The sequence below is a fragment of the Vanacampus margaritifer genome, chromosome 4, assembly GCF_051991255.1.
Source record: "Vanacampus margaritifer isolate UIUO_Vmar chromosome 4, RoL_Vmar_1.0, whole genome shotgun sequence".
Taxonomy (NCBI): domain Eukaryota; kingdom Metazoa; phylum Chordata; class Actinopteri; order Syngnathiformes; family Syngnathidae; genus Vanacampus; species Vanacampus margaritifer.
The window spans coordinates 20,408,533-20,435,937 of NC_135435.1; the positions used below are offsets into that span (position 1 = coordinate 20,408,533).

Sequence of the window (27,405 nt, forward strand, 5' to 3'; positions counted from 1 at the left end):
CTTTTAAATGGCTTTATAGCTACGGGTTATCAAGTATTTTTTTAAAGAATACCATTGGTGTGGATGACAATTTTTTGGGCACTGGGGTGGCAATAACACCAAAATTTCACAACACATTTATGCACATTGCGCACACACACCTGTAAATTGGAAGTGTCCTCTCCCCGTGTCTTGAGGCTTCCTCCCAGTGCCCGAGGTGAACGGCAGAATCCAGAGCCATATCGGTCAATCGGAGCTTGTAGAGGTTTTCATCGGGCACAGCAGCGCCCTCAGTTGATAACAGGCGTGTGCAACTCTCTCGGAGGGTTTGCCAATCTGAGATTTGAGAAAAGACGTATTTATTGGAGTTGAGAGAAGCCATTAACTGAAATTGTCAATCAATCAATAGATACCTGAGACTGCCTTTAGTTCTTCTAATTTTGGTAACGCCTCCATCAACTTGTGACATGATGCTTGTTCACCAAACTGCATGAGTCTGTCCTGGGAAAAAAAAAACATGGTAAAATGAGAGTAAAAGCAATTATTCTACATTTGTTAGGGATCTAGTTACCAGGGATGTGATTTGACCAAAGTGAAATTATCTGAAAATTTAGCCGGGGGTCTGGGGGCTTTCAATGCACTCACATGACAAAGAAATAGACAAAACAACAGCATAAATTTTCAATGTATATTGAACTATCCCATATAAAATGGCAGTTTTAGTCAACTCAAAATCAGTCACATTCAAAAACATTGGACTGCCTTTGCTTTTAAAAACTATCACTGAGAATATCATCATATCTAACTAATGTGATTACTAAGTTAACACATAAATAATGTTGAAGAGTTCAAATTTCATGAACAAATAATTGTATCATGACCAAATGAAAAGTAACTCATATTAGAGCATACCACAAATGTCTTTGTTATAGCAGAAGATGTTATCTGTCGGGAGTCATGTGCATGCATACACAATGAAATACAAAAAAAAAAAAAAAATCAGATTTTTTTTTTGGGGGGGAGATAAAAAAAGCGGAATTCCGCGAATTAGCGGAACAATCACATCCCTGAGTTACATAAGCAAGTTGCGGAGATTGTCAAAATAACATGCAATTAATGACAAAGTATTGAACTAGCACAAACTCTAATTAATCCTCAAGGAACAAAATATATCTGCGGCAAATGATCCCATTGTCAACCAGATATTTCCCTTTCAACACAAACAATAGCACATTGGCAAGGACGTCAACGGTTGATTTCACTCGTCTGAAACCTTGAAAGCCTGCGCCGATGTCATAAAACTGCAAAAAGCTATTTTACAAGCACTACGACTTACTGTATTTTATGTCCACACACACACACACACACACACACACAAAAGCACCGAGAGCGTATAAACACAAGGTTTGATGTCAACTCGGGGTCACAACCCAGCAGCCAGCCATCATCATCAGAAGATTAAAGAGAGCGGCGGTACGACAAAAAGCCGTTACGGACTGTTGCGGCCAGAACAAAGGAGGATGGAATAAAATAAAGTCTGAGGGTGGACACAGGTGTATGAAAAAATACTTTAAAGTGCATGCATGTTGCATGACAATAGGTAATAGCGCGAGTGGCAAAGAGTCAGCGTCAGGGTACGAACGGCAGAAAACTTGAGATGGCGAGACACTATAATAGAAGGGTGGACCGGATCAAGACAGATGAAAAAGGAAAGTGCAGGTGAAAGATCTTCTTTTTTTTTCTGGAGGCAGTCAGTCAGAAGAGGAGGCAGATGGTAAGAGTGTGTGGTGAGTAAAGAGTGACAGAGAGGAAGCAAGCAGGAGACACCATAAAACGAGAGTGTTCTGCTCTGATGCACTTGGATAAGAGTAACATAGCAAGTGTGTGTGTGTGTGTGTTTTTCTACACATAACACATCCACCATGGTTGATCTTTTTGGCCTTAATTCAAAGCGGATATCTGGCGCAAACACAACGCTGCTCATGAGCAGAAGAACACCATACCTACAGTACAGCATGGTGGTGGTGGTGGTGGTGGCACCGTCCGTGGCAGTATTATGATTTGGAGGCGTTCAAAATAACAGGCTTCTTCTTTTTTTTCTTAAGGAGAGCTCAGTATTGTTCATTCGATTTGACATCATCATTGCTCTCCTTTTTAAAAAAAAAAAAAATAAATAAACAATTTTTTTTTTATTTTATTTTATTTTTTTTAATATATATACATATATATATACACACACTTACACACATCTTACACACATATATATATATATATATATGTGGGTGAGTATGTGTATGTGCGTGCGTGCATGCGTGCGAGCGTGTGTGTATTCATCAGTTCACCTAAAAGCACATTTAAAAAAAAATCCCATACTAATAATTTGGAGGCGTTTAAAATAACAGGCTTCTGCTAAAATAGCAAAATAAATGTTAGGAAAAGCCTACTAGAACATCTGAAATTTATTTGGCGTTATAAGAGGTACTTTAAATAGTTGCAGGTGGCATAATAAATAATAAAATAGGATGCCTGAATATGAAAAAAAAAACCTGCCAAAAAAAAATTGGACTTTATAACTGTCCATTTCCTGGCATGGCGAACTGCCGACTATTTTAAGCTGAAAAAATATATTGCAATGAAGTTTTAGCATCTATGGGTAAAAAGTGAAGAAAAAAACTATTACATTTTATTCTATTCGTGGCGTAACTATGCAAAACCCTAACCCTATTGAGACCCTGGTGAGAAATCTAAACTAATTTACTCCCAGCCATTTTCACTGAAGCAACCCCCTTTGCTCCCGGCTGTTTTACTGGATTTTGACTGATTTTGCAAGGCCCACAGAATATTGTGTTCTGTTGCTATAAAAACATGGAACCTACCACAAGAAAGATTAGAGTCTCTTCTTTCATCAGGAAAAAATTAAATACAGTACAGTATTCACAAATCTGTTTAAAACACTGCACAAAAGAGCTTGTTGGAACATAGCCCTGGTTGCTCTCTTATACTCTGCTGCCACCTGCTGGCCGTTTTTGTAATAACTACAATTTCTTCAACCGTTCTCTGCAGTTCAGAGACTGCATCAAAGCCTTCTTTATGCTCTCACTAACAAACAAACGTATAAGTACGTCTTTGGGACACTGATAATATTTAAAATAGAATGTTTTTGGGAGCAAATGAGTTAAAAGGAAGACCAAAGAGAAGTCTTACTGTGTCTTGGGAGTCACACTTCTGACAGCGGCATAAGAAATGGTACTGCTCTTCCAGCTGTTTCTGACGTTCTTCTGTCACTGACAGCGTCTCTATGTAGCTAATTGTTAGCTATACACAGAAGAAAATCATTTCATTAAAGCCAGCTCATACATATTTTCCAGCTTTTGTGTTTTTGCGCATACAGTACCTCCTCTGCAGGTTTGATATCCCGAACGGCTCTCAGGTGTAGCTTTGTTCCTTCAAACACCGTCACGCAGTTTGGCCTGCAGTCATGGTTTAGCAGCGATAAACTGAGGTGACATCATGACGGGTGGGGGGGGGGAAAGGGGGGGGGCACGGAGCAAGGAGAGAAGGTAGGAGATGATAAGTTATGTTGTAGTGGAAATAGAAGGCAGTGGAGAAAGTTCGTTAAGGTCATGACTTAGAACAGTAATCGTGATAATGCTGGCGTTTGGCCAAAAGCTGTTACAATTTGGTAAATGCTTATTTTTGTTTTTTTACAAATTAACGACCAATCAGAAGTGTTGAAAATGGCTTGCTCTCTTCGTCGATGCAAAGTTGTGCGCCTTCAGTATAAAAACAGACAGATTGGTTACATGTTTTTGTTTGTTGTTCTAATGTAATTTTTTATTTTTTTTTAAGCAGGTATCACTCAGTATGCAGCATGAACAGGAGCGGACGGTGGCACCGAGTAACCGTAAATAGTTGTGACTGTTGCAGCACGGTGAATGTACTGTTAAGTCCATTTATTGGGTGTGTAAATGTCCAGTCTAAGGGCCAGTCTCAATAAAAGTGGGCTGACCTTTAATGTAGGCTATCCATTTCCACTTCTGTGACAAGCTGCTCCTGTTTTATTATCCATTTCAGCCCGCATGCGCCCATAATGTCACGAAATTCACGATGCTGGGGAAGACCGCAAGCAACAGCTCATTTAGACAACGTTAACCGAGGAAAGGATGGACCACTTTTAATTGTTTCCACTGAAAAACAATCTATAAATTGTGTTTTTAGGCATTTATGTGTTGGGTGCTTCCACTTCTTGGTCCATGATTCCGATTGATGTCGCAAGGCTGAAGGCTTAAATGATCCGTATAGTCAATAAACAAGTTGATGAAATGCACACGAATACACATTTGGGAAAGGATGCTTGTTTCTACCATAACAAATGTCACTTTTTTATTTTTCAGTCTGTCTATTAGAACTCACTAATCATGCGCAAACAAGCCAAGAGACATCTACTCCATTTCTGTCAAAACAAAAGCTTGTTTCCCAAATGCATATTCACACTTCAAAACAATGTCAACATAAAAAAAAAAAAACTTGATTGACTGTTGAAGGAGTTTTTACACTGTTATTATGCTGTCTCTAAACTCTTGATTATTCATTTAAATTATTAAAAGGATGAGTGTAATAAATACTAAGCAAATATTTTTTGATATTAAAAAAACATATTAAAAAACTAAATATTAAATAAAATAATAAAATACAGAAAGATATTTTATTTATTTATTCATACCACTTTAGAAGGTACACCGGCACCATTTAATGAGACTAATACTGAGACTGTATCAAAAATTCTACCTTTACAAAGACAATAATGCTCAATCATGCCACCTCGTAATTAAACACACATATGATCCAAATATCCAATAGAAAGATAGGATTCATTGCTGGGGCGTGGCGTTCCAACAGACCAACAGTATGTAGGAAAAAAAAAAGGGGCTATGCGCACTCATGAGAAGGCATTTCCACTTGTAACACTCATGGCAATTAAAAAAAAATAATTGAAGACCTTTGTCTGCATTTTCTGATTCCCTGCTCTCATTATTCTATTCATTGTGTGTGCGTGTCTTTGTAAAGCCATCTGCAACCCGCTGGCTTTGTTCTACACGCTACAATAGCGACGTTCCAAGTTGAATATCAACTAGGAATCAAGGCCTCCACATAATGCTTTTATCTGATGGAAAGGCAGCTCATTAGCATACTAATTAGATTAATGAACAAAACGGCAATAAACGTTAACAATGTCTGCTGGCACGCACTGAAACTAACTGTTGCTTAAAATGGTGGACAGATAGCCGAACACTGCAAAAGCATCCTGAGGTATTTTTCTTTTTGCAAAAAGTCGTTTACCAGCATGTAGCGTACAGCAGCGCGCTAAATGCCACTGCTTGTTTATCAGAGCTTTTGCTCGATATTTAAAGGTTACAGATACCAAAGGTTAAATTTGGACAGTCTTTTTATGGTATTTAAACATCTGTGGACTAACTTAACATGGCTTCAGGGGCACAACCAAGAAGCAGTAATGGGTACAGACCTACCCTGAGCATCATAATTGAGTTTGTCTGACAGTTTTATTAGTGCGCCGTAACCTGAAGGATGAAGTAGGACGGGGCTGTAGCATACATTTTTTTAACCCTGGAGAACCCACGGGGTCAAATTTGGCCCCTATAAATTCTGCTATTCAAATAACAAAGACCTTTTTTTTTTTTTACAAATTTTACTTCAAAAGTCCAGAGTGCCACTTCTGACCCCTGCATGGGGCCATCTAGTGGATGAATATTACACTTACATGAGCCAGAGTGGTGGTGACAAGATGGCTGGCAACATGCTGTTTTGTTGAGCTGGAAATCAATCCAAACAAAACCATCTTCTCAGCAAACCATCAGATGTATACAAAATTTTTTTTCATTAATCTATTTCATATCATGTTGCACAATGCCTAGGAGTATGTTTTATATATATATTTTTGATAAATTAGCAACTCTGTACTAGTTCAAAAAACAAGGGTTAAAATTGAAAAAACAGATATTTTGGTGTTCAGTGAACCTATAGCAGTCATTTAATGTATAATTCATAATTTTCCAAAGAAGAAAAAGGTTCTTGGGTTCTCCAGGGTTAAATTTATTTATTTATTTATTTTTATCTTTTTTACTTTAGTGTAGTGGGAAATGTGAAAAGTTCCACACAATTGGCCACTCACCCCCACACATTGGGCAAGTCACTATACGGACTCCCTGCAATGTAAAGTGTGTGTTCTGAGGATCACTTTTTTGTCAAATTCCATATAAAGATGGAGCATCAGTCAAGGAAGACGCAAAGAAAGAGGACATGGGATATATATTTAAAGGTGGCTCACTCTCCCATTGATTTGAATGCAACCATCGCAGTATGTACGACATTCGCATAGATTTTTTACTATAAACTTACCTTTTTTTCTGCCACGGGGACTTGTGAAATTTTTATATTACAATATGTTTATGTATTGTTGACATTTCCACCAGAATGCTAATATTATGTCGCTTTATGTAGAGGTGCCAACAACTCTTAATTGGACTTCAGTTTCTGAGACGGCAAAGTTTTGAAAATTAGGAAAGGATTATTTAAATATGACATGTTTTGCTCATCCAGACTTTTAAGTTGTATGCCTTTAGCCTTACTATTACACTGTCAAGGCGTACTTTGGCTTAAGGAAGTGTTGATTATTAATATCAACTTTCCAAACTGATCTTAGATCAGACGCTCCCTTACTTACGAACATTCGAGTTACGAACAACGGTACATACGAACATGTCTGCGCGTACAGTATGTCGAAAAATGTTCGGTAAATTAGATTTTGTATGCGCGCCTTTTTCCGAGTAGTGCTTCTTTCCGCCGCTAATACCGACGCTTGGCGCTGTGAGAGCTCACCCAGCATTGGAGGCTCAGCAACGTGTCGAGGAGGAAGAGGAAGAAACGCCTGTCCCCATGAAGGAGGAAGTAACTTTTAAAGCCCATTCCAGCGACGACGAAGACCCTCTCATGATATAAAATCCTCCTCTTCCTCCTCCATCATCTCCTTAAGCATCGAGTACATCTTCCAAAAGTAAGTTAAACTTCATTTTATTTATCTTATTACGTACATGTACATACTGTGTGTGTGTGTCTCGCTCTCTCTCTCTAACATACGTAGTACAGTACAGTACTGTACGTATTCTCTCCATTTTATTAAATGTTTTTTTCAGTACAAACCAATACAGGTTACTTATACAAGCCTTAAACATACTTATATAAACCTTCAATATACTTATATAGGCTTTAGACATAAATTATAATACAAAATATAGCGCTGAAGCAAAATATAGCGCTGAAGCAACTTACGAACAAATTCACCTTACGAACGATCGCTCGGAACGTAACTCGTTCGTAAGTTGGGGAGCGTCTGTATATTCTCCCCCAAAAAGGAAAAAAGAATTCAGACAGAAACTCCCATTTTAAAAGGGGAGAGGAAAAAAAAAGTTGAAAAATGTAATAGCATTGGAAGATTTAGAAATGAGTTTTGGGGGTAGTGTAGGAAAGGAAAAAGCAACAGCGCTTCATCCATGTAATCCTTCCTTCCTTGGTGAAACCATGGTTGCTAGGCAACACAAAATATGAATAGGCGGGGGACCATCCTGAGAACAAGCCCATCTTTAATGGACAATACACACACACTGACGCACATGCTTTGGCTGAGCTGTGATAAAGCTACTGTGACCATCTGACATCTCAACACTGGCCAGACAAACTGGCCTGGGTGCCTGCAGGTGCGTGCGTGCGTGTGTGTAGCAGCGCTAACAACATGCGACAGAGGGCCAATTCCCAGTTTATTCGCCCTGGTCTTGATACTGGGATTACTGTATGCTGCGCCTTGCAGTTGGAAACAGTAAATCCTCCCCTTCCCAAACACTCCAGACAATCTGTCAAATATGAGTTTTCAACATTTCTCCTCAAAACAAAAGAAGAAAAAAAACACATCCTCACTTGTGTGTACTTCAAAGGACTGTCAAGAAAACGGCGAGATCGGGTCGAGCGGGTGCCTCCGCCAGCGAGTGGGTAAAGGATATGCGGGGTTGTTTGGGTTGCCGTGATTTGACAGCCAGCTTTAGAGCCGCATTTGAATTTGATGCTAATGTATTGTGCCTGATGTGAAAGCGGGCACTACCAAAATTAGGAGTTATATTGCAATTGAAAGCATTTAGTTATGCATTCTACACGCAAGGCTGTGTGTGTGTGTGTGTGTGTGTGTGTGTGTGTCTACCTGGGATACAGCCCAACTCCAATCTCTTGTAGCTCTCCGTCACTTATGGTGAAACAATTACACGTCACCTGAAGGACAAAAAAAGGGTGAAGAGAGAAGATAAAACAGATGAAACTCGTTAAATTGGTTCAAGGAACAAATAACACCGTTCATCATTATTTTCATTCATTGGACTTGATTTGGTACGTGGATTAAAACTTATGTGTGGTCAAATGTTATAATCACTGGTGTTGGGCCGAAACCTCAAATATTGTATTCATATTTTTTCATAAATCTATAATATTGGTCAGTCCACATGTATGGGTGGTTACGAATTATTGACCAATCGAAAGGGTTGAAAATGGCTTGCTCTCTTTGATGATGTTAATGGTTGAATAAACATGCCATTGTGGGGGTCTCCTGATAAGTGACTATTTAACTCTTTGACTGCCAAAAACGTTAAATAACGTTTTGTAAAATCCTATGGAGGAGTGCCAAAGATGTTAAAAAACGTTTGTTTCAAAACAGAGGTGAAACCAACCATTTTCTATTGTTGATTACTGAAAAACGGAATAAGGTAGAAACAAACTTTTTTTTCTGATGAAAGATGAGAGTCCAATTGGTAGTATGTGTGTTTCCATAGTCCAAACACATAATTTTCTGTGGACCTTGAAAGATCAGTCAAAAATGCTTAAATCGGCTGGCACCCACGGCATCCCTTTTCTGAAAACGTCTGGCAGTCAAAGAGTTAAGAGGTAGTACAAAGTTTATTTGTATAGCACATTTCATACACAAAGCGAGTCAAAGTGCTTTACACAAAAAAAGCTCATGTTGGCATTTAATTAATTTCGAGGAAATCAGTTGACGAAAACAATAAATATACCATCACTGTAACTATTTACAATTAAAATGATCAGTCAGATTCATCATATCATTTACTTACATATAGTTAAATAATGGGTTTTTGAAACGGCATTTTTCCGAATCTAAAAAATAGACAGCTGAAAGTGACTGAGTTAATGAGTTCATATTGATTACTTAGCAAAAGGGATGAGAAAATGTGCTGCAGCTTCTCTAACAAAAATACGGTACACATTTCAACTAAACATAATATATGTATAAATATGCAGTATTTTCTTATAGTGTCTAGGGCTGTATAAATATTTTTTTCAAAACAAAAAAATATTGGTATATAAATGCAAAATGAATTCCACCCAGCTAAACATGATTATCTTGATAAGCTAAGGACATTTCTAAAACTATCCAGTCTGCTTATTTCCATTTTTTTCTTACAATAAGGGCTAGCAACCATTTCTCGCAGCAGACAGCGGATCCATTGATATATACGTAAACTTCAGCATTAATAAAAACACATGCAAGCCTCCAGTATGAGCTTGTGTGAATTGACATCAGCAGAGAAGATCCTTTGAGGAGTCAGTGAGGCTTTTTTTCCCATCCAGAGTAACTCAATAAATGAAAATTTCTCACAATAAAATAAAAGGATCCGAAAGAAAACAAAAAAGTGTTCATCCGTAGCAGCAGGTTTTGCGTATTAGTGTGCCTGACAGAGTTTGAGCTGCTGTTCACAAAAGACACCATTATTGTCCCTTCACTATCGAGCGTTATGTCTGGAGGGGCTTTTGTTCCAAATGGGGCTTTAAATCACACATCAGCTCATTGCTTATCTATCTATTGTCATGCCGGCCACAAATAATGAACTTTATGTGCTCTTGATATTAGGTGACGAGATGATGGAAGTGAGATGGATGAAGGACAGACGAGTGACTTGAGTGAAGGGTGCGGCGAGCAGCCTGTAGAGTGGAAAATGGAGGGGGAAAAAAAACATCCTGCCTCGAAAATGTCACGCACCGAGGGGGAAGAAAACACTAAATGTCACATTTTCTTACGCGTTTGATGCATTTATGACCTCATTCAGCAGGTTCTGAAAAGAACGTGGAGAACTGTCACGGTCAACAGTTTTCAAAACGGTAATGACATCTTTGAAGTTATTGAGAGGGTTTAACTTCTATTTTACTAAACCTCAGTGTGGCGAGCAACTTTTTGGCTTTCGGGGTATAATATAATATAAATATAAACCCAGTAAGGCTCCGAGGTCAATCAGTGGAGCACACAGTTAAAAGCAAACACGGTGAAGCAGCATTTGGCCGTTATGCTGAGTATGGCGGAGCTTAACTGAACGGTACTGCTTCATTAGACTTAAGTTTGCTTAAATGTTTTGCGCACCTTTAGCGCCTGTAAGTTGAGCATCCATCACTAAAGGGGGTCTAGTCTGTTTTCTCAAATCAGATGTATAGTGTAAAAGAGATCCAAGAATCCAAATCATGTTGATGTTTTGGAGCCACACATGAGTGTCACACTTCTAAGTAGCGGGAGGGGGTAGATTGAGTCGTCTGATGCTCGCTTCTGTCGTGTCAGTTCAAAGAACTCACAAGTGGATGGTTTATGTCTTTAATGGGACTGGAATGGGGAAGCAGACCTACTTCCTGTCAATCTGACAAACACTACAAAGGCCATTAGATACAATCAGCGGTTGTGCGTGTGAGTGCTCTAATAATGCTCTGATAAAGTATTTATGATTTAATCATTGCTTTCTCTTTTCTCCAAAGACGTGCAAACGTATCCATAAACAACGAAACGAATCATCATTAAGTCATCCTTCGTGTATGCTGTTGCTTGCCTTCATGAGCCACAACAAAGCATTCTTTAAATTTTTAATTATCTTTAATGTCTTTTTCTTTCTCCCTTATCAGTCGTGTTGACTTCCTGTCACTCTAATTGGGCCACCGTTCCAAAATAAGCACATTCAAAGTATTATTATTTTTTTCCTGTCTATAAATAACTCTCAGTTCTGCTTTTATTTCTTGAACTAGCTGTTTTTCACTTGCTCTTTGTGAAAATCACTGTAATATGTATCCATCCTTCCATGCTGTTATCACATTAGCTGCATATTTAAACCAGCGAGACATTAGTGTATTGTCGGACTCTTATGTCTCACAAGATTGTCTTTTGTCCCGATAATAGGGGTTGGGCCAAAAATCTAAAATAATAAACACGTTCAACATGTACGAACAAAAATCTTTGGACTACTCGAGCCATTTGACTACGTGGACTTTTACTTGAACGGAATGCAGCCAATCAAAGAAGCGCCATGACTGACGAAAGAGGCAGCGGCAGTAAATGAAAAAACATTTGGCCTACCCAATGTTTTTTTTTGTGTGCGTATAAAAATGAGCTTCCCAGACAGCAGGAAGTACTTTTGACACTCACAGTGAGGAAAATGTCCTTCACAATCAAGTTTGTTACTGAAATGCAGTCATGTGAGAGACCACAAACATACAGCACGTTAAACACAGCCAACTATTTATGATCAAATACACAAAGATGTAAGCAAACTGCATGCGTGAAGAAAGACGATATTACTCAACATGACTTGTCCTGGCGTGGATGTAACAGAACACGAGATCGCCCCCGTCTTGCTCTCGAATGAGTTATTTCCATGTTGATACCGAATCATCTCAAAGAATAAAAGGGAAAAGAAAACTGTCATGTTTTGTCAACTTGGCGAAATATCAATGGATGAAGGCACAGCCATATAGAACATGCACACAGTATAAACACATATATGCCGACGAGCAGGGCATCGCTGCATCACTCATATCCATTCGTGCTCACTTTTCTGCCCATATATGTTGGTTAATGCACAACAACATACTTATATATTAGGGCCCGACTGGCCAATTGCGTTTCCCTTAATGTACCTTAACAAGGCTCTAAAGAGTGAGATTTTAACAGCGCCATACTGTGCGCATATTTTTTAAAAGCTGCTGTAGGCCAAGCACAATATGGGCTAAAAAGGACAATCCGCATACATTAGATGGTTAATCAGTACATCACCGATCATGCATCCTGTACCACTCGCATTTAAAATCAAAGACAAGTCGTTCAAATACACATTAAAAAGGAAAGGAGACAATATTCCACCCTGATGGACACCATTGGTGACGTGGAAGGGAACGGATGTTTTGTTGGCCCATCTCATTCTCATCGTCTAATGCGAGTAACAGTAAACTAAAATCCCAATTTAAAAAAAAACAGGGACCCCATATTTAGACAATTTTCATAATGGTTTACACAATCAAATGCTTTAGAAGCATCAATAAAACATATAAACATTGTTGAGTTATGCCTATTATTGAATGGAAAAAAATAATGGAAATCTACCATTCATTTGATGTAAATTTCAGGTAAAATACTATAGTGGACCAAAAGTTATTTTATGCATTATATATTTTTGGAGTAATCGGTAATCTGCCAAATATCGGTATCAGCCTAAACAAATTTTTTGGCCCTAAAAGCCTTTCACCCAACTATGTTGTTAATTGTGTTAACATGTGTTAACATGATCCCACATAATCAGACTATCCTCCTAAAGGGCACATTATGAATATCATTACCAAGGCTGCGTGAGATGCTAGGCTATTTTACAAAAACACTGTCAAATATTAAAAATGGAGGTACAAAAATATAATATTATTGTTGAACTTTATTTAAAAGGGTGTGTCAGTTGCTGCAATGCATTGTGATCAAATTAGCTTAAAACAAATGCAACACGAAGATCACGAAAAAGACCAATGATTGAACTAAGGTGCATATAAAATAGAAGCAGATCTTTTGAGAACTCTTTGAGCTTGGCTTTTTGTCACACTCTCAACATCAACTTAGTATAATGGGAAATAGAAGTGATGTGCGGGTGATGGACTGAATAACTTCTAAAATCATTTAAAAATGATATCTGGCAAAAAAAAAAAAAATTAAATGAATGATTTAATCTTTTTTTTTTTTTAGAGCTCAGTATTGTTCATTCGATTTGACATCATCATTGCTCTCCTTTTTAAAAAAATTTTTTTTTTAAAAAAATGTTTTTTTTTCTTTCTTTTTTTTTTTTAAATATATATACATATACACACATATATATATATATATATATATATATTTTTTGTATGTGGGTGAGCATGTGCATGTGCGTGCGTGCGTGCGTGTGCGTGCGTGTGTGTATTCATCAGTTCACCTAAAGCCCATTAAAAAAAAATCCCATACTAATAATATAATATAATAATAAATTGCCAAATGCAGAAACATCAATGTAAGTTATCACGATGTAGTGGCTCTCGCTAACAGACAGAATTAAGTAACCGGAATTAGGTTAAAAAATTCTATATACGTAGACCATGTTTCTATAAATTTCGATATTTGGTTTTTATTTGAGGCAGATATTTTTTCCATTAAAATGTGATTTATGAGGAGGTTAGACCATTGGTCGATATTCAGAGTTTGTTTATTTTTCCAGTTAACAAGAATTGTTTTTTTAGCGATAGTAAGGGCTACAAGTGTAGATTGAAATTGTTTATGTGGTAAGTCAGTTGTTGTTAGGTCACCTAGCAAACACAAGTATAACACAATATAAAAAACGGAAATTTTTTACATTATCTACAAGTTAAAAATATGATAAAGAAAAAAATTCCAACACTTTGGGGTACGCTCCAACCGCCTGTTTTAGCTAAAGATATTAACAAGCTTTCTCCGACAACAACAAAAAAACTTTCAAAAATATATAAGTTACTTTCGTATACTGATAAAATGTCTTTACCCATCTCGAAATGGGAGACAGACTTGTCTATAGCACCGGAATCTGACTTTTGGATTCAAGTTTGTGAAAACGCATTTAAAATGACAAAACACACAAATTTACAACTTATCCAATATAAAATTATTCACAGAACATACATTACTCAATATATGATGAAGAAAATGGGACTCTCAGACTCCGACATTTGTCTCCAATGCTTACAAAACACTACAGACACTTATGTTCATGCTTTATGGTTATGTACTCCGGTTATGTATTTCTGGACTAAAGTCTTAGAAAAACTTTCCGCTATTTTGGACTGTAGGATACCTTTATCTCCAAACTTGTGTTTGCTATGAATGATTTAATCTAACAACACCGTGTAACCAATTACAACTATACTGCTAGATATTGTTGCTGTGCAATGATGATAACAAATTGCGAGGTTTTGTGTGTTTTTTTTCTTGTAGAATGAAAAAAGTGATTATTTATTGAAAAAAAAAAAGTGTGATACATTTGTATGTGGACAATGACAAAATGCTTCTTATTTTTTCAACACTATTGGTATGGCGATACTTTTTGAATGGATTTTGAAAAGCAAGTACGGAATGTGTGCAGTCTTAGAGGTCTTAACCTATCCGGATACAAATCAGAGGTATGACTGAAGATAATGTAAATATGTTATTGTTTTGAGAGCAGTGTTCTATTTTCGGTAATCTTATTGTCCTGCATGACTGCTGCTGTGCTGTCTGAATGAAAAGCGCTTTCATTAAATGTGAATGCAGCACTCAGTCTCTCACATCTCCAACCCGCATCCACTGCCTGGGGTGAGCAACAATACAATCGCATCGCTACCGAACATACAGAAGCTATCGAGCCTCGGCGTTTGATTGAATTGCAGCTGATATCTGAAGCACAAACACTATTCCCTATTCCCACTTTCAATAAGGAGGATTTACAAAGGAGGCTGAAACCTGGAAGAGGGTTTTTCAAGGATATATCTGAAAAATTACCTCAAGGCGTGTTTGTTAAAGTTTTTAATCATTCTACTTTCTCTATCCTTATTATGCATTCTATTTCAATGTATTTTATATCATTAATAATTAAACAACATATAATTTGAGTCTAGCTTTAGCAACACTGTAACTTAAAATAAAGTGCAACAAGGGTCACGGGCAACAAGAGCCGATCCCAGCTGACTTTGACTTTTGGCCCGGGTTGGCCGCCAGGGCACATATAAAGACAGATGACCATTTGCACTCACATTCACACCCATCACCGAGTGGGAACTGAACCCACGCCATCCGGGCCAGGTCAGGAGAGTGAATCACTACACCGATAAGAGATCGGCCTCAATTAGAGCAACATGACATCACCTGTGGGAAGCTGAGCTACAGCCACACCGACCTTTTCTATCACAAAATTACACAATTAAGTGATTGTTCGTTTTCCCATCATTGATCAAAGACAATTAATAGACATAAAAATCTCCCACTCATCGCTGACCATTAAGTTGCAGGTCAAAGGCTTCATTCATTTATCTACGTGCTTACCCAAAGTGTGCGTGTGTGTGTCCCTGTGTGTGTGTGTGTGGTGGGGCATATTTTAAATAAACGGAAATTACAACCCAACAAATGACTTGCACTGCCTTGTAAAGGGCCGTGTCCCCATAATGGGGCTTTTATGGCACAGATAAGTGCTTAACCAATAGTCATCCAAGAACAAATGTGAATGCAAAAAAACCAAAAAAAAAACACATTTGAATGCGTATGTTTTGTTGCTCAAGGAAATGTGCCTATTGCTTTTTCAGGGTTCTAAATTGACCATCTTGTAATAGTTCATTTATTTAGTAGTTTCTTCCATCGACTAATAGGTTAGCATGTTTGCTTCCCTTTATAAAAAAACGACACTGTGGCTGCATAAACTGTTATCTTTATGCTGTGTCTGATGGTATCCTTGAGACTTCAGAAGGATGTGCTCAATGTGGCGGCACCCCATGATTAGCCGACCTCTAATTTGATAGCCTCAATTTGCCTCGGTAGCTTCCTGTCAATCAAGAGGTCGGCAAACCCCCCATTTATCTCTAATCTGCTTTATTTGACATGAGCCAACGGACATTTAAAAAGGAACACGGTGCGGCATGAGAAAGACATGAAAACTAGCGACTGAGACCAAAAACTCATTAGGAACCTGCCAAATGGAGTAATGAATTAAAAAGAGAAGGGCAGAATCCTCTGGCCTTTTTACAGTTATTTTGCCAGTTGGATTTTGCCCACCATCTGCAACGGCTTCACTTTTTAAGATCTTTGCTTTGCGACAGAATTTAAGCCCCATTCACATTGCAGTCAAAACAGAACCGTTCGTTAAAAACATCAAGGCAATGCTATGTTGAGGTTTGAGTAGAGGAAATCCTCAAATGGAAAAAAATATATATTATTAGATTAATTGTGCTACTATATGTATGTAAAATTACTGTGATTTTCCGACGGTGAATCATGGGTGTTTCTGCACCTCTTTTATGACACCCATTTTTAGATATAACTGATTTTTAATGTTAGTGGCATAGCATACATACAGTATGTGGTTCACCAAAGGCAAAAAAAAAAAAAAAAAGTTGCATCAGATTAAAATAAAACGTTTTTTTGTTTTCAATCTCTATTGGTGTAGTGTCAAATAAAAAAAATTATACATAGTGCAACCTTCATTTGGACTTTGTCCCTTGTGAACTCATAAACTGACACTCGCCAACCCGAGTGTCTCCTTCACACAAGAGAGACTCTCAATTGAACCGCTGTCATTAGTGTGGAGACATGCAATCAGAGAATTAGCTCAGGGGTGAATAGTGTGAATACAAATAACTTCAATGGAAATCTCACGAGACAAAATGATACCGGAGCACACAAAATCATAGACTAGGACAAATATGGGCAAACCCCGGCCCGCGGGCCAAATACGGCCCGTTATGCGTTTCAATCCGGCCCGCCGAACTTATCCAATAAGGCTAGCTTTTTTCAGCTCAGTGGCCGAGTGGTTAGAGTGTCCGCCCTGAGACTGGGAGATCCTGGGCTCAATTCCCGGCCGGGTCATACCAAAGACTATACTAGACTATATAACTTCTACACACTGGGAAAATATGATCACTGGGTCGGGGTCTCACTGATAAGCTCGTTTATGCACAGAAAGGGGACAGAAAGATACGCAGGGTACATTCATAACAACGTTTGCAATTTATTCAAATAAACGGGAGAATGGCAGTAAGCTTAACTCAAGATAACTGATTCAAAAAATATAATTCTTCCTGGATTTGGACATTTACAGCAGGAGACGGCACGGTTTTGTGTTGAACACAGCAATAATGTCCTGATAGTCCAGAGAATCGCTCAATTCTTTTTAGAAAGAAAGCAGGGACAAAGAGTTCAGTCTATCAGTCAACATTGTGGCACTGTTGCGTGTTTTGATCCTTTTGACAGCTGAAGATAGTCTTTCTACATGTTGTCATGGGTGAGGTGAGGAGCGCGCATGCAGGAGACTGTTGATATTGGTGAACATCCCCGGGGCGTGCGTCGAGCACTTCTATGAGCGTTTCCTCGTTGGCTTTTGGCTTCTTTTTGAGCTGCTGCACACACCGTGTGCTTTGCGTCCCCCACGGAGATGGAAAAGTGGTCAGAGACGGACTGGATGTACGTGCTTTGTCCTCAGCGCGTGACAGGCAGCAGCGGCTATCATGCAGCCGCATGTGTCACACGTACTGCGGGCCCGGGTTAAAAATGGGTGGGCCAATGGAAAAAAATTCTTTAACTTTACGCCTTGAATTGAAATGTATTAATTATAGATGCAGTCACCATGCAGTGTATGTGCTATTATAATCTATTTACATTTCTCCTCCCACTTTGCCAAATAGTGTGTAAATGCCGCATCTTGCATATTCATTGAGGCAAACGTACTACCTGGATTAGGGCTATTTTATAATAATCATAATAATAATAATAATACATTTCATTTAAAAAGAGCACCTTTCAGAACACCCAAGGTCACTTTACAAAGCATAAAAACACAGCAAAAGTTGAGCTAAAACAATAAAAATGAAGCTATTGGAAAAGCTGTTTTAAATATGTGGATTTTGCACATTTGAAAAACGCAGTCCTAAGTGCACACTATAAGTAAATTGGGTTGTACATTTATCTGTGTGTTTTTACTGTGCTATGAGGTCCAAATGCTCCTGGTCCGGCCCATCTGTCAAAATTTCAAACCCATTGTGGCCCGCAAGTCAAAAAGTTTGCCCACCCCTGGACTAGGACCTTGCAAATATAGTATCTTCACTCATAACTTAAATGTAACTGTGAATGGCCACCATTTCTAAATGCATGTCAATACCCTTTGAACATGGTGGGATCATAAACACAGTTGTTGTGGTTTAAAATCAATCAACTAATACAATCAAAACAATTGATGATCACTCACGGCGTTCCCCAAGGGTCAGTGCTTGGTCCCAACTTATTCATATTATACATAAACGATATCTGCTGTGCCTCCAAAATACAAAAGTGTTTTGTTTTCTGATGACAGAACTCTCTATTGCTCTGGAGAAAATCTGAAACAGCTTCTGATTATGGTGGAAAATGAATTAAAAGCATAAAAAAATTGGTTTGACACCAACAAATTATCTCTAAATTTAAACAAAACACAGTTTATAGTTTTTGGCACGAGATAGGTTAAGCAGCAAATCACATTTAGAGTAGATTCTAATGAAATCGAAAGAGTGTATGAAAATACTTTTTTTTTTTGGTGTAGTTATCGATGAAAGATTAAGCTGGAAGTCCCACATAGACAATGTTAAAAGGAAAGCGTCCAAAATTATAGGGATAATTTACAAAACAAAGGATGTTTTGAATAAGAAGTCATTATATACATTATATTGCTCATTATTATTACCATATCTAACCTATTGTGTGGAAATGCTTACAAAACAAATACTTACCCTCTTTTTAAATGACAAAAAAAAGAGCAATAATGATTATTAACCGATCAAAATATACAGAACCAACAAATTCGCAATTTATCAAATTAAACAATGACATTTTATGATCTAGTTGAGTTTAAAATTGCTCAAATAATGTACAAGGCACACAACAACCTACTTTGCCACAATATTCAGAAGCTGCTTGAAATCAGAGACAGCGACTATGATATGAGTGGCATAAGTGTCTATAACATTTTTAAAACAAGAAGAAATATTAAGTGAAAGTGTGTTACAATTATAAGTGTAAATTTGTGGAGTAATTTTGGAACTGACCTGAAAAAGTGTGAAGCACTGGTTGTGTTTAAAAGGATACATAAAAACAAAGTACAACAACAATATTGGAATCAGGTATAAGTCAGGACAAATGTAGAAAATAGAGTGCAATTAAAAATGTATGTGTAAGCTTACTCTCCTTTGAACATGTAAGCTGTGCTTAATGATGACCATGTATGTAAAAAAAAAAAAAAAACTTTTCTTTTAAATCTTTTTATTTGAATTGCAGTATTTCTGTTGCTGGTTTATATGTTCAATAAACACACACATAAAACTAAACTTATCTTTTAGTAATATGGATGCTTGGGGGGATTGTGAAGTATAAACAATACGACTGGCAAACTAGTCTGACACAATAGAAATTACTCTCATCCATCTCTTAAAGTGCATAAAACTTCTCAAAATAGGGGGGGGGGGGGGGGGCGCTGACGCTAGAGTGACATTAAAGCAATGAAAATGATAACATTTTGTTTATCCTGGTCATTGCCACAAAAGCAATAGTTGAATGTCTTCAAGATTAATATATATATATATATATATATATATGTGTGTGTGTGTTTTTCTGTTTTACTTCACTACCAGTGACTATTGTGCAACTAAGTAAATAAGCAACTGTGCATTATTTAACAGTCCGCCATGCGAGTTTAGCTCTATGGTGGTGCTATCCCATTCAAAATTCATGTTACTCAATAATTCATTTATCTATTCAAACTTGGCTTATTAAACTCCGCAGAACAAATGCAACAAATAGAAGTAAGCTCCCACTGATTGTTACCCTGGGAGGGACGCACACACACACACACACACACAACTGTTAATTAGTGGAAAGTCACAGATGATATTTTTGTCACAGGAACAAACAGTGAGCCCTGCGGGTAGAGAGGAGATTGGCTAGAGTGAAGAAAACAGATGCGGGCTGTGACGAAGAGAAAAGGATCAAGAGTGAGGGAGAATGAAGGAGAAGAAAGTGATGCATAAACTGTATTTAAGAGAGTCAATAATAATGGGGATGGTTCGGGACAAGCTGAGATCTGAATGAAGTCACCATTGGCAATTGCCTTTCACCTGACCAGCTAAAAATCTAACTCTGACTGTGAATTGGCTCAAGATATCGGTCACAAAATTATGTTTGCTTTCGAAATATTGTCCGACACGCTTTTGCTTTTAACCTGGAGCAGCCTGTGGCTCACAAGCTATGTGTTGGCTACCTGTAAACAGAGAGGTGGGTTAAGTAGCCAACAATTGTACAGTACTCGGCTAAGAGTATTGTTACTTCAGAAGAATTTGACTCACATAAAAGTAGTCCTCAAACAATTAAGAGTACATAATCAGTGAGAGAAAAAAATAGTCATGTACTGTGCGAGTTCTGCCGACATACATCTTTATCTTGCTGTGTTTGCTTTTCTCCCTCCTCTATAAAAACGTGTGCAACCATCTCTACAGCGAGGAACTCCAACATGTCTATTTGCCTTCATGTGCTGTGGTTGAATTATTATTATTTAAATTATATTATTACACTTTGAAACCATAGACTGAAACATTCTCTGGTTCATTTCTCAAATTCAAATTGTAGGCTGAAATGCCAACATTTTTAACCCTGGAGAACCCACGGGGTCAAATTTGGCCCCTATAAATTCTGCTACTCAAATAACAAAGACCTTTTTTTTTATTTATTTTTTTTACAAATTTAACTTCAAAAGTCCAGAGTGCCACTTCTGACCCCTGCATGGGGCCATCTAGTGGATGAATATTGCACTTACATGAGCCAGAGTGGTGGTGACAAGATGGCTGGTAACATGCTGTTTTGTTGAGCTGGAAATCAATCCAAACAAAACCATCTACTCAGCAAACCATCAGATGGTAAAATATATATTTTTTTGTTAATCTATTTTATATCATGTTGCAGAATGCCTAGGAGTATGTTATATATATATATATTTTGATAAATTAGCAACTCTGAGCTAGTTAAAAAAAAAGGGTTAAAATTGAAAAAACATATTTTGGTGTTCAGTGAACTTATAGCAGTCATTTAATGTGTAATTCATAATTTTCCAAAGAAGAAAAGGGTTCTTGGGTTCTCCAGGGTTAAGAAGACACAAATGACATGGAGTGCATGACATGGCTCTTATTATTTGTAATCCATCTATTTTGTATGTTGCTAATAATCACTGGGATTTGCTCCTGTGTGGAGCCGCAGTCATGTGATTGGTGAAATGGAGACCAAATATCAATTGCAGTTACACAAGTCTCGCTGATAAACCAAAATAGATCGCAAAAGTAACCTGTCGATAAAAATACATCACAATGAAACCGAATGTAGATAATATTTGCATAAGTTACAAATTTGGGGTTACGAATGGCTGGCAATCGGTCTTTTGGCTTCTCGTTGAAAGTCGGCCGGAATAGATTGCAGCTCACCCGTGACACCAAAAAGGAAAAGTGGTACAGAAAATGCATAGATGGATAGACAAATATTTACATTTAATGAATTTTCAATCTCTTTACAACATTTACCATCCCAAAAGGTTTGAAAGTGAGGGTGCGACTATTGTCTTAAAACACTGAGATGTAGTTGATCTATTCCCAAAAAAAACATTCAAATGTTTTGTTCATTCTTTTAGAGCGACTTTAGACAAATACATTCTAGGTCACCCTTCCACTGCTCCTACGCCAATACTGAAATAAACATTTTAGCCATCCAGCTGCTGCAGATGTTTATTACTAGAAGGTCAGGCTGCAAATATGGCTCACTAACACACAAATACAAACACCTGCGGGGCAGGGCTTAGACCTTTCGTTGGCAGTGGTTAGAAGAATAATCCTTCGGCCTCGGCATCAGACTCGCAGCCTCGATCCTCCTCTGGAAAATAAAGACTGCACGTCTCACTCAACACCTCCCGTCTTTGTCAACGTAATGACACCGCCTGTCAAGTGCTAGAGCTCCCAACGTAGAGCTCCGAGCAATAAAACATGAGGAAAACAGCCCACACAGGAGCAACTGGTGTGTATGTGTTGTCGGTTGGACCTCATCCTAGAAGATCCCTTTCTTTCCTGCTCAGTGGAGCTCACACACACACCAGGTGCGCAATTGCCTCGGCAGGTTAATCCTGTCATCGCCAGGAATGCCGGCTAAGTGTGCATGAATGTGTCTACAGTATCCAAGCATGCTCCGGTTTGCCCGGATGGATTCTTATTCGGGTAGATGTTTTATTTATTTATTTATTTTTTTAAAGTTGCCTTAGGAACCATTGGTCTTACCAGAGGCAACAAGAATGAGGAAGAAGCAGAAAAACAAGAGAGGAAAAATGATGAGTAGAGGGGGAAACTACCAAAGTCCTTTTGAAGTGTGGTTTGACATTGAACTGAAACTGTATACAGTATTTATTTATTTTTTTCTGGAGAGCTCAGTATTGTTCATTTGGCAATTTTACCGATTTGACATGTCATCATCATTGCTCTTTTTTTAAATTATTTATTTATTTATTTATTTTTTTGGGGTATGTGGGTGAGTATGTGTATGTACGTGTGTGCGTGCATTCATTAGTTCACCTAAAACCTATTTAAAAAATCCCATACCGTTCACCTAAACCGAACACTTCCAGCCAGAGTCGTGAGGCCGTCAGGAGACCCGAGGAAGGACCAGCACCGACCAGACACCACCCACCAGGCCACCAACCAGAGTCCTTCACCAACCCCAGAAACATCTAAATTCCAACAAATTAGGGAGACCTCAAGAGACCAAAGGAGAGACTGAGGAAAGGAAGGAAGGACAGACGAAGCAGAGTGAGATCCACAGACACCAGCCTGTATACAGTATTAATGCACGTGTGTGTGTGAGTGTGTCCTCACAAGGTTATTGATTAATAGTATCCCTTAAGGAATAAGGGTATTAATGCTGACCTCTAGAAGGGATCAGGGTGGCACGACGACAAAAACGAGAGGTTGATATGTGCTAGGATTGGCCGTTGGAGCAACGTTTTATATCATTTATATCATATCTGCTCGACAAGCACGGACCTGGTAAAAAAAAAAAAAAAAAGAGCATCAATACAAAATTCCCTCATCTTTCACATTCTCTCCTGTTCCCCTCGAGCTGTGCTCTTCATCAGCTCATTGCAGATTCCTTTAGAGAGGTGGAGGCCTTCAATAAGCACTCTGTGCGGCATGATGAAAGGATGAGGAGGAGGAGGGGGAAGCGAGGACCTTGGGGGGTTGGGCGTGGTGAGTAAAAAATTGTGATGTGGAATAAACGATCACAAACTAATCTGTGAGATGTCAGCTAGATGGCTGAGTGCGGGGAACCGCCCACACAGACTGGCTTTTCATTTTACATCACTGGTTTAAAAAAAAAAAAAAAAAAAAAAAAAAAGATTTCATCAGGTTCAGTTTTTATACTCCTCTTGAATTATTATCTTTCATCATCACAAATAACCTTGATTGATGAGAGACAATGTTACATTTTATCATCTACATTTAATAGTCACCGTTAGGTAGAGCCATGTCAAAAATTTGGCTCCTGCAAGATTTACTTCTTTTATTTGTTTTATCATCATTATTAATATTATTAATAATATTATTAATAGACAGTTATGTATCTCCATTTGTAGAGGGATACCTAATAAGGTATCTTGTATAAACAACTGATGTATTTCTCTTCCCTGCTTTTCCTCTTCCTCCTCTTTTTTCATTGTCACCTGTGAAGCCACAAGGGTGACACAACATGACACTACCAAGTGCACAGCATGTGTGTGTGTTGACGTGCAAGCTGTGAAAAAGTAGTCCATTACACACATAGCAGCACCCGCCTCTCCATCTGTCATGCCACTCACGTGCGGCCATTCCGTCACAGCCTGATCATCGTTATGAGGTTGGAAATGGGTTCGCCCATGGCCTACGGCTGATGATATTTAAAGATCATGCACTTGAATACTCACAATAAACTGATACATACCAACACAAAGAGACATTACGGGATGTTCGATACCATTTTTTTTTTCAGACTAATACGGATATGAGTACTCAACTGTCGAGTAGTCACAGATACCACACGTACCTTTGAAACAAAACAAATAAAAAAGGAAAAAAACACATTGACAGATCATTTTAAAGACAGACCTATATACTCCGATACAGCATTTTTCCTTAAAATTGAATGAAATTAATGGCAATTCTCCATTCTTCTCATTTCTAATTCCTGGTCATAAAACGGTCACAAGATGGCGGCCAATACCAATTTCAACATACCTTGAAATAAGGCTGGTAAGGGGACGATACAGATACCTTGTATCGCTCATCCTAAATTTTTACATACTTAGCCAATAAATCTGATCTGAATTATGCTCGTACATTGGCCCTTCCAAATTTGTATCAAAATCACTAGTGATCAAAATAATACCTCGGTGAACGGTATGGGATTTTTTAATAGGTTTTAGGTGAACTAATGAATGCACACTCACACGCATGCACATACACATACATACTCACCCACATACCAAAAAATAAATAAAATAAAATAAAATAATAATAATAACTAGAAAAATTCCCGCGGAAATTTTGAATGGGACTGCTGACTCTTGTAAATGAGCTGAACAGTTTAAAATTTAAACGACTGGAATTGGTGAAGAAATGTGGAAGTTAACCACAATCATCATCAACTAAAATTATCTCACTGTCCCTGAAAATGTATTTAAAAAAAAATGTAAATGAGCTGAAGAGTTTAAAATTTAAACAACAAAAATCGGTCAAGAAATGTGGAAGTTAACCATAATCAACAGAAACTAAAAATATCTCACTGTCCCTTTAAGAGCGCACACACATTTTTGACTTGGAGCCGTCACACGCCCCACATTCCATTGAGATTGAATGAGAGACGCACCCCTTGAACAAAAGCCTTTCACGACTTAACGGTTCAAGATACAGATTCAAGAAATGGCTCGTTAGAACGGCAAGGGTTTGGGGAACACGAGCATGTTCTCATTTTTTTAATCGGATGAAAAATGACCAAATGAGAGCAGGTTGAAAACTTATGATTTATCAGAAATGAAGAGGAAAAAGTCGCCCAAATTAACATGGAAGAGATAGGCGAGTTCGTCCAACTTCTGCTCGCTTAAAGTGAAAATAAAGGTACTAAATGACACCTTAGCCGAATAAGTTAGTTTGTCTGAAAGAAGACACTCGTGAGTACAAAATGTGAGAATTTGATGTCTAGTGAGCAAAGATTGTGGCCATGGTGACGAGTTGAAGTGAAACTTTTGCAAATAGAAGTAGACTTCTTTTTTCCCGCCACTCTAAAGTTAATTGGTCAACAGAGTGCAGTAGAAGCCTAATTCACTCACTGTCTTTGAACCCGCACAGGGGGGAGAGCTTTCATTCCTTAAAAAAGATTTCGACACTGAGCTAAAGATGGGAAAAATTCCTACAAAATGAGCTAAAATTCGTATCGGTTGGATAACGTATGCGTGCGCAGCGTGTCTTGGAAAAAGGTGCTTGATCTGTAATTTGTTCCCCCTTTCTCCATTCATTTCCTATGGGAGTTTTTTGGGAGTTTTTGGGGAATTGCGTCGCCATGGTAACTCGGAATTCCTAGAAAAGTAATGCCGCACCGAGTCAGATCGAGCCGCAACGTTTGATACCTCATTTGTCCCGGTGCAATCTACGGTACGGGCCGCATTTTTGCGGAAAAATCTCTGGATTTTCTAGGGTGGAGAGTAATATGTGCTGCTTTCAGCAGTCCCATAATAATAAAGAGAGAGAGAGCAATGATGATGACATGTCAAATCGGTAAAATTACCGAATGAACAATACTGAGCTCTCCAGGAAAAAATTAAAATAAATAAAAAATACCTTTTGTCTTCATATCAAGGCGTATACAGTACATGCAAGATTAATTTGGCATCAAATTGAATAGTCTACATGTGTTAATCCAACATTAAAAGAGTTTCTGTTAATTGATCCAATGCTGAGTTTTCTCCACTGCAGTAAACGTACCGATTGTGCGCTTGGCGTTTGTAATTAGCTTCTAATCCCAAATGAATGCACACAAGTATTGACTGAACTTTACAGAGAAAAGATGAAAAACAAGTTTCGATTGAGTCAAATAATGTGGAAAAACTAGCCAGTGACCCAAGGTACGTGATGACTAACGGGGCAGGAACATTTTAACAGTGATGCATTAACATTGCTTCACAAAACTGATTTTCACTGAAGCAGCAGTTGTTTATTAAAGCATCTCAAGGGGGGATTATCTCCCCCCCTCTCACACAAACGCAGTGCAGACTCAAGGGCTTCGCGGCAGGAGTCAATTAGAAGAGCTCCCTACTGTAATTACACCATGTTAGATATCCTGGGCCACAGGGACACTATGGTCTTAGCATGTTTGTCCTTCCTCTCGTCATTTTCCCCAACTTCGGTACGCTTTCAAACATTTTGTAGTCAACATAGAAAACGGTAAAGAGGAAGAAAATGTATTTTCTTATGGTGGCGCGCGTATACTATACACCCCTCTCCATCCATCTGTGCAATACTCCATTCATTTCTTACACTCTCTTGCCCCAGTGGCTCTGGGTGGGAAAAAGTGCTGACCACACCAAACTTGCGTTGCAAGAGTGGATCAATACAAAAGGGCCAAGACAAGATCTCTCACACACAAGCACACATGCAGTGTTGAAATAGTGTTAAGAGAAAATTCGTGGACAAAATGGGCACAATAAAGGCCATTTTTACCGTAAAACATTAATCTTTTTTTTTATCTCTACATCACAAGCTGATTAAGCAAAAAAGATGCCTCATCTGGTTATGCTTACCCTGGAACAATGGGAGATGAGTCAGATCTGGGTTCAGAAAATGGGTTTTAGATCTTTTGTTTGACATTCAGCTGTTGAGTTCAACTGTGTATGGTCTTTTTGAATCATGACACGAGCGTGAAAATCTAACTAGCATCTCTAGTCTACTCAACGGGAATGGAACATAATGTGCACGTTTGTGTAATATGTGTAGGAAGTGAGCTGTTAGGATGACAAATTGTTTGACATTACCGAAAGTAGCTAATCTGCAGCGTTTGCGCTACAATTTGATGTTGGAATATAACATAAGGAATGGGCTGCATTAAGTCTAACTCAAGGGCAAATAGAGCTACCCAAATAGCAGAAAGAAGGTTAGGCTTTCCATACAGCATACTATACGTAGAGAACATATAGACAGCTGGCCTGGCTGTAACCCAGCATTAGAATAAACCCAATTAGC

At 38.2% G+C, this 27,405-nt stretch overlaps 1 protein-coding gene across 3 annotated transcripts in view; it reads right to left on the bottom strand.

Moving 5' to 3' along the window:
• smyd3 (SET and MYND domain containing 3) overlaps nt 1-27,405 on the bottom strand; it is a 66,812-nt gene that overhangs the window by 11,425 nt on the left and 27,982 nt on the right. For all 3 annotated transcript variants that reach the window (XR_013293760.1, XM_077562861.1, XM_077562860.1), the window contains exons 6-10: nt 8,246-8,313; nt 3,374-3,476; nt 3,184-3,294; nt 393-480; nt 141-315 (exon numbers count right to left, since the gene is read on the bottom strand). Coding sequence is in view for 2 of the 3 variants with exons in the window: in XM_077562861.1 (XP_077418987.1) it covers nt 141-315; nt 393-480; nt 3,184-3,294; nt 3,374-3,476; nt 8,246-8,313 (545 nt within the window). In the remaining variant the exon portion in view is untranslated. The remainder of the gene's footprint in view (nt 1-140; nt 316-392; nt 481-3,183; nt 3,295-3,373; nt 3,477-8,245; nt 8,314-27,405) is intronic.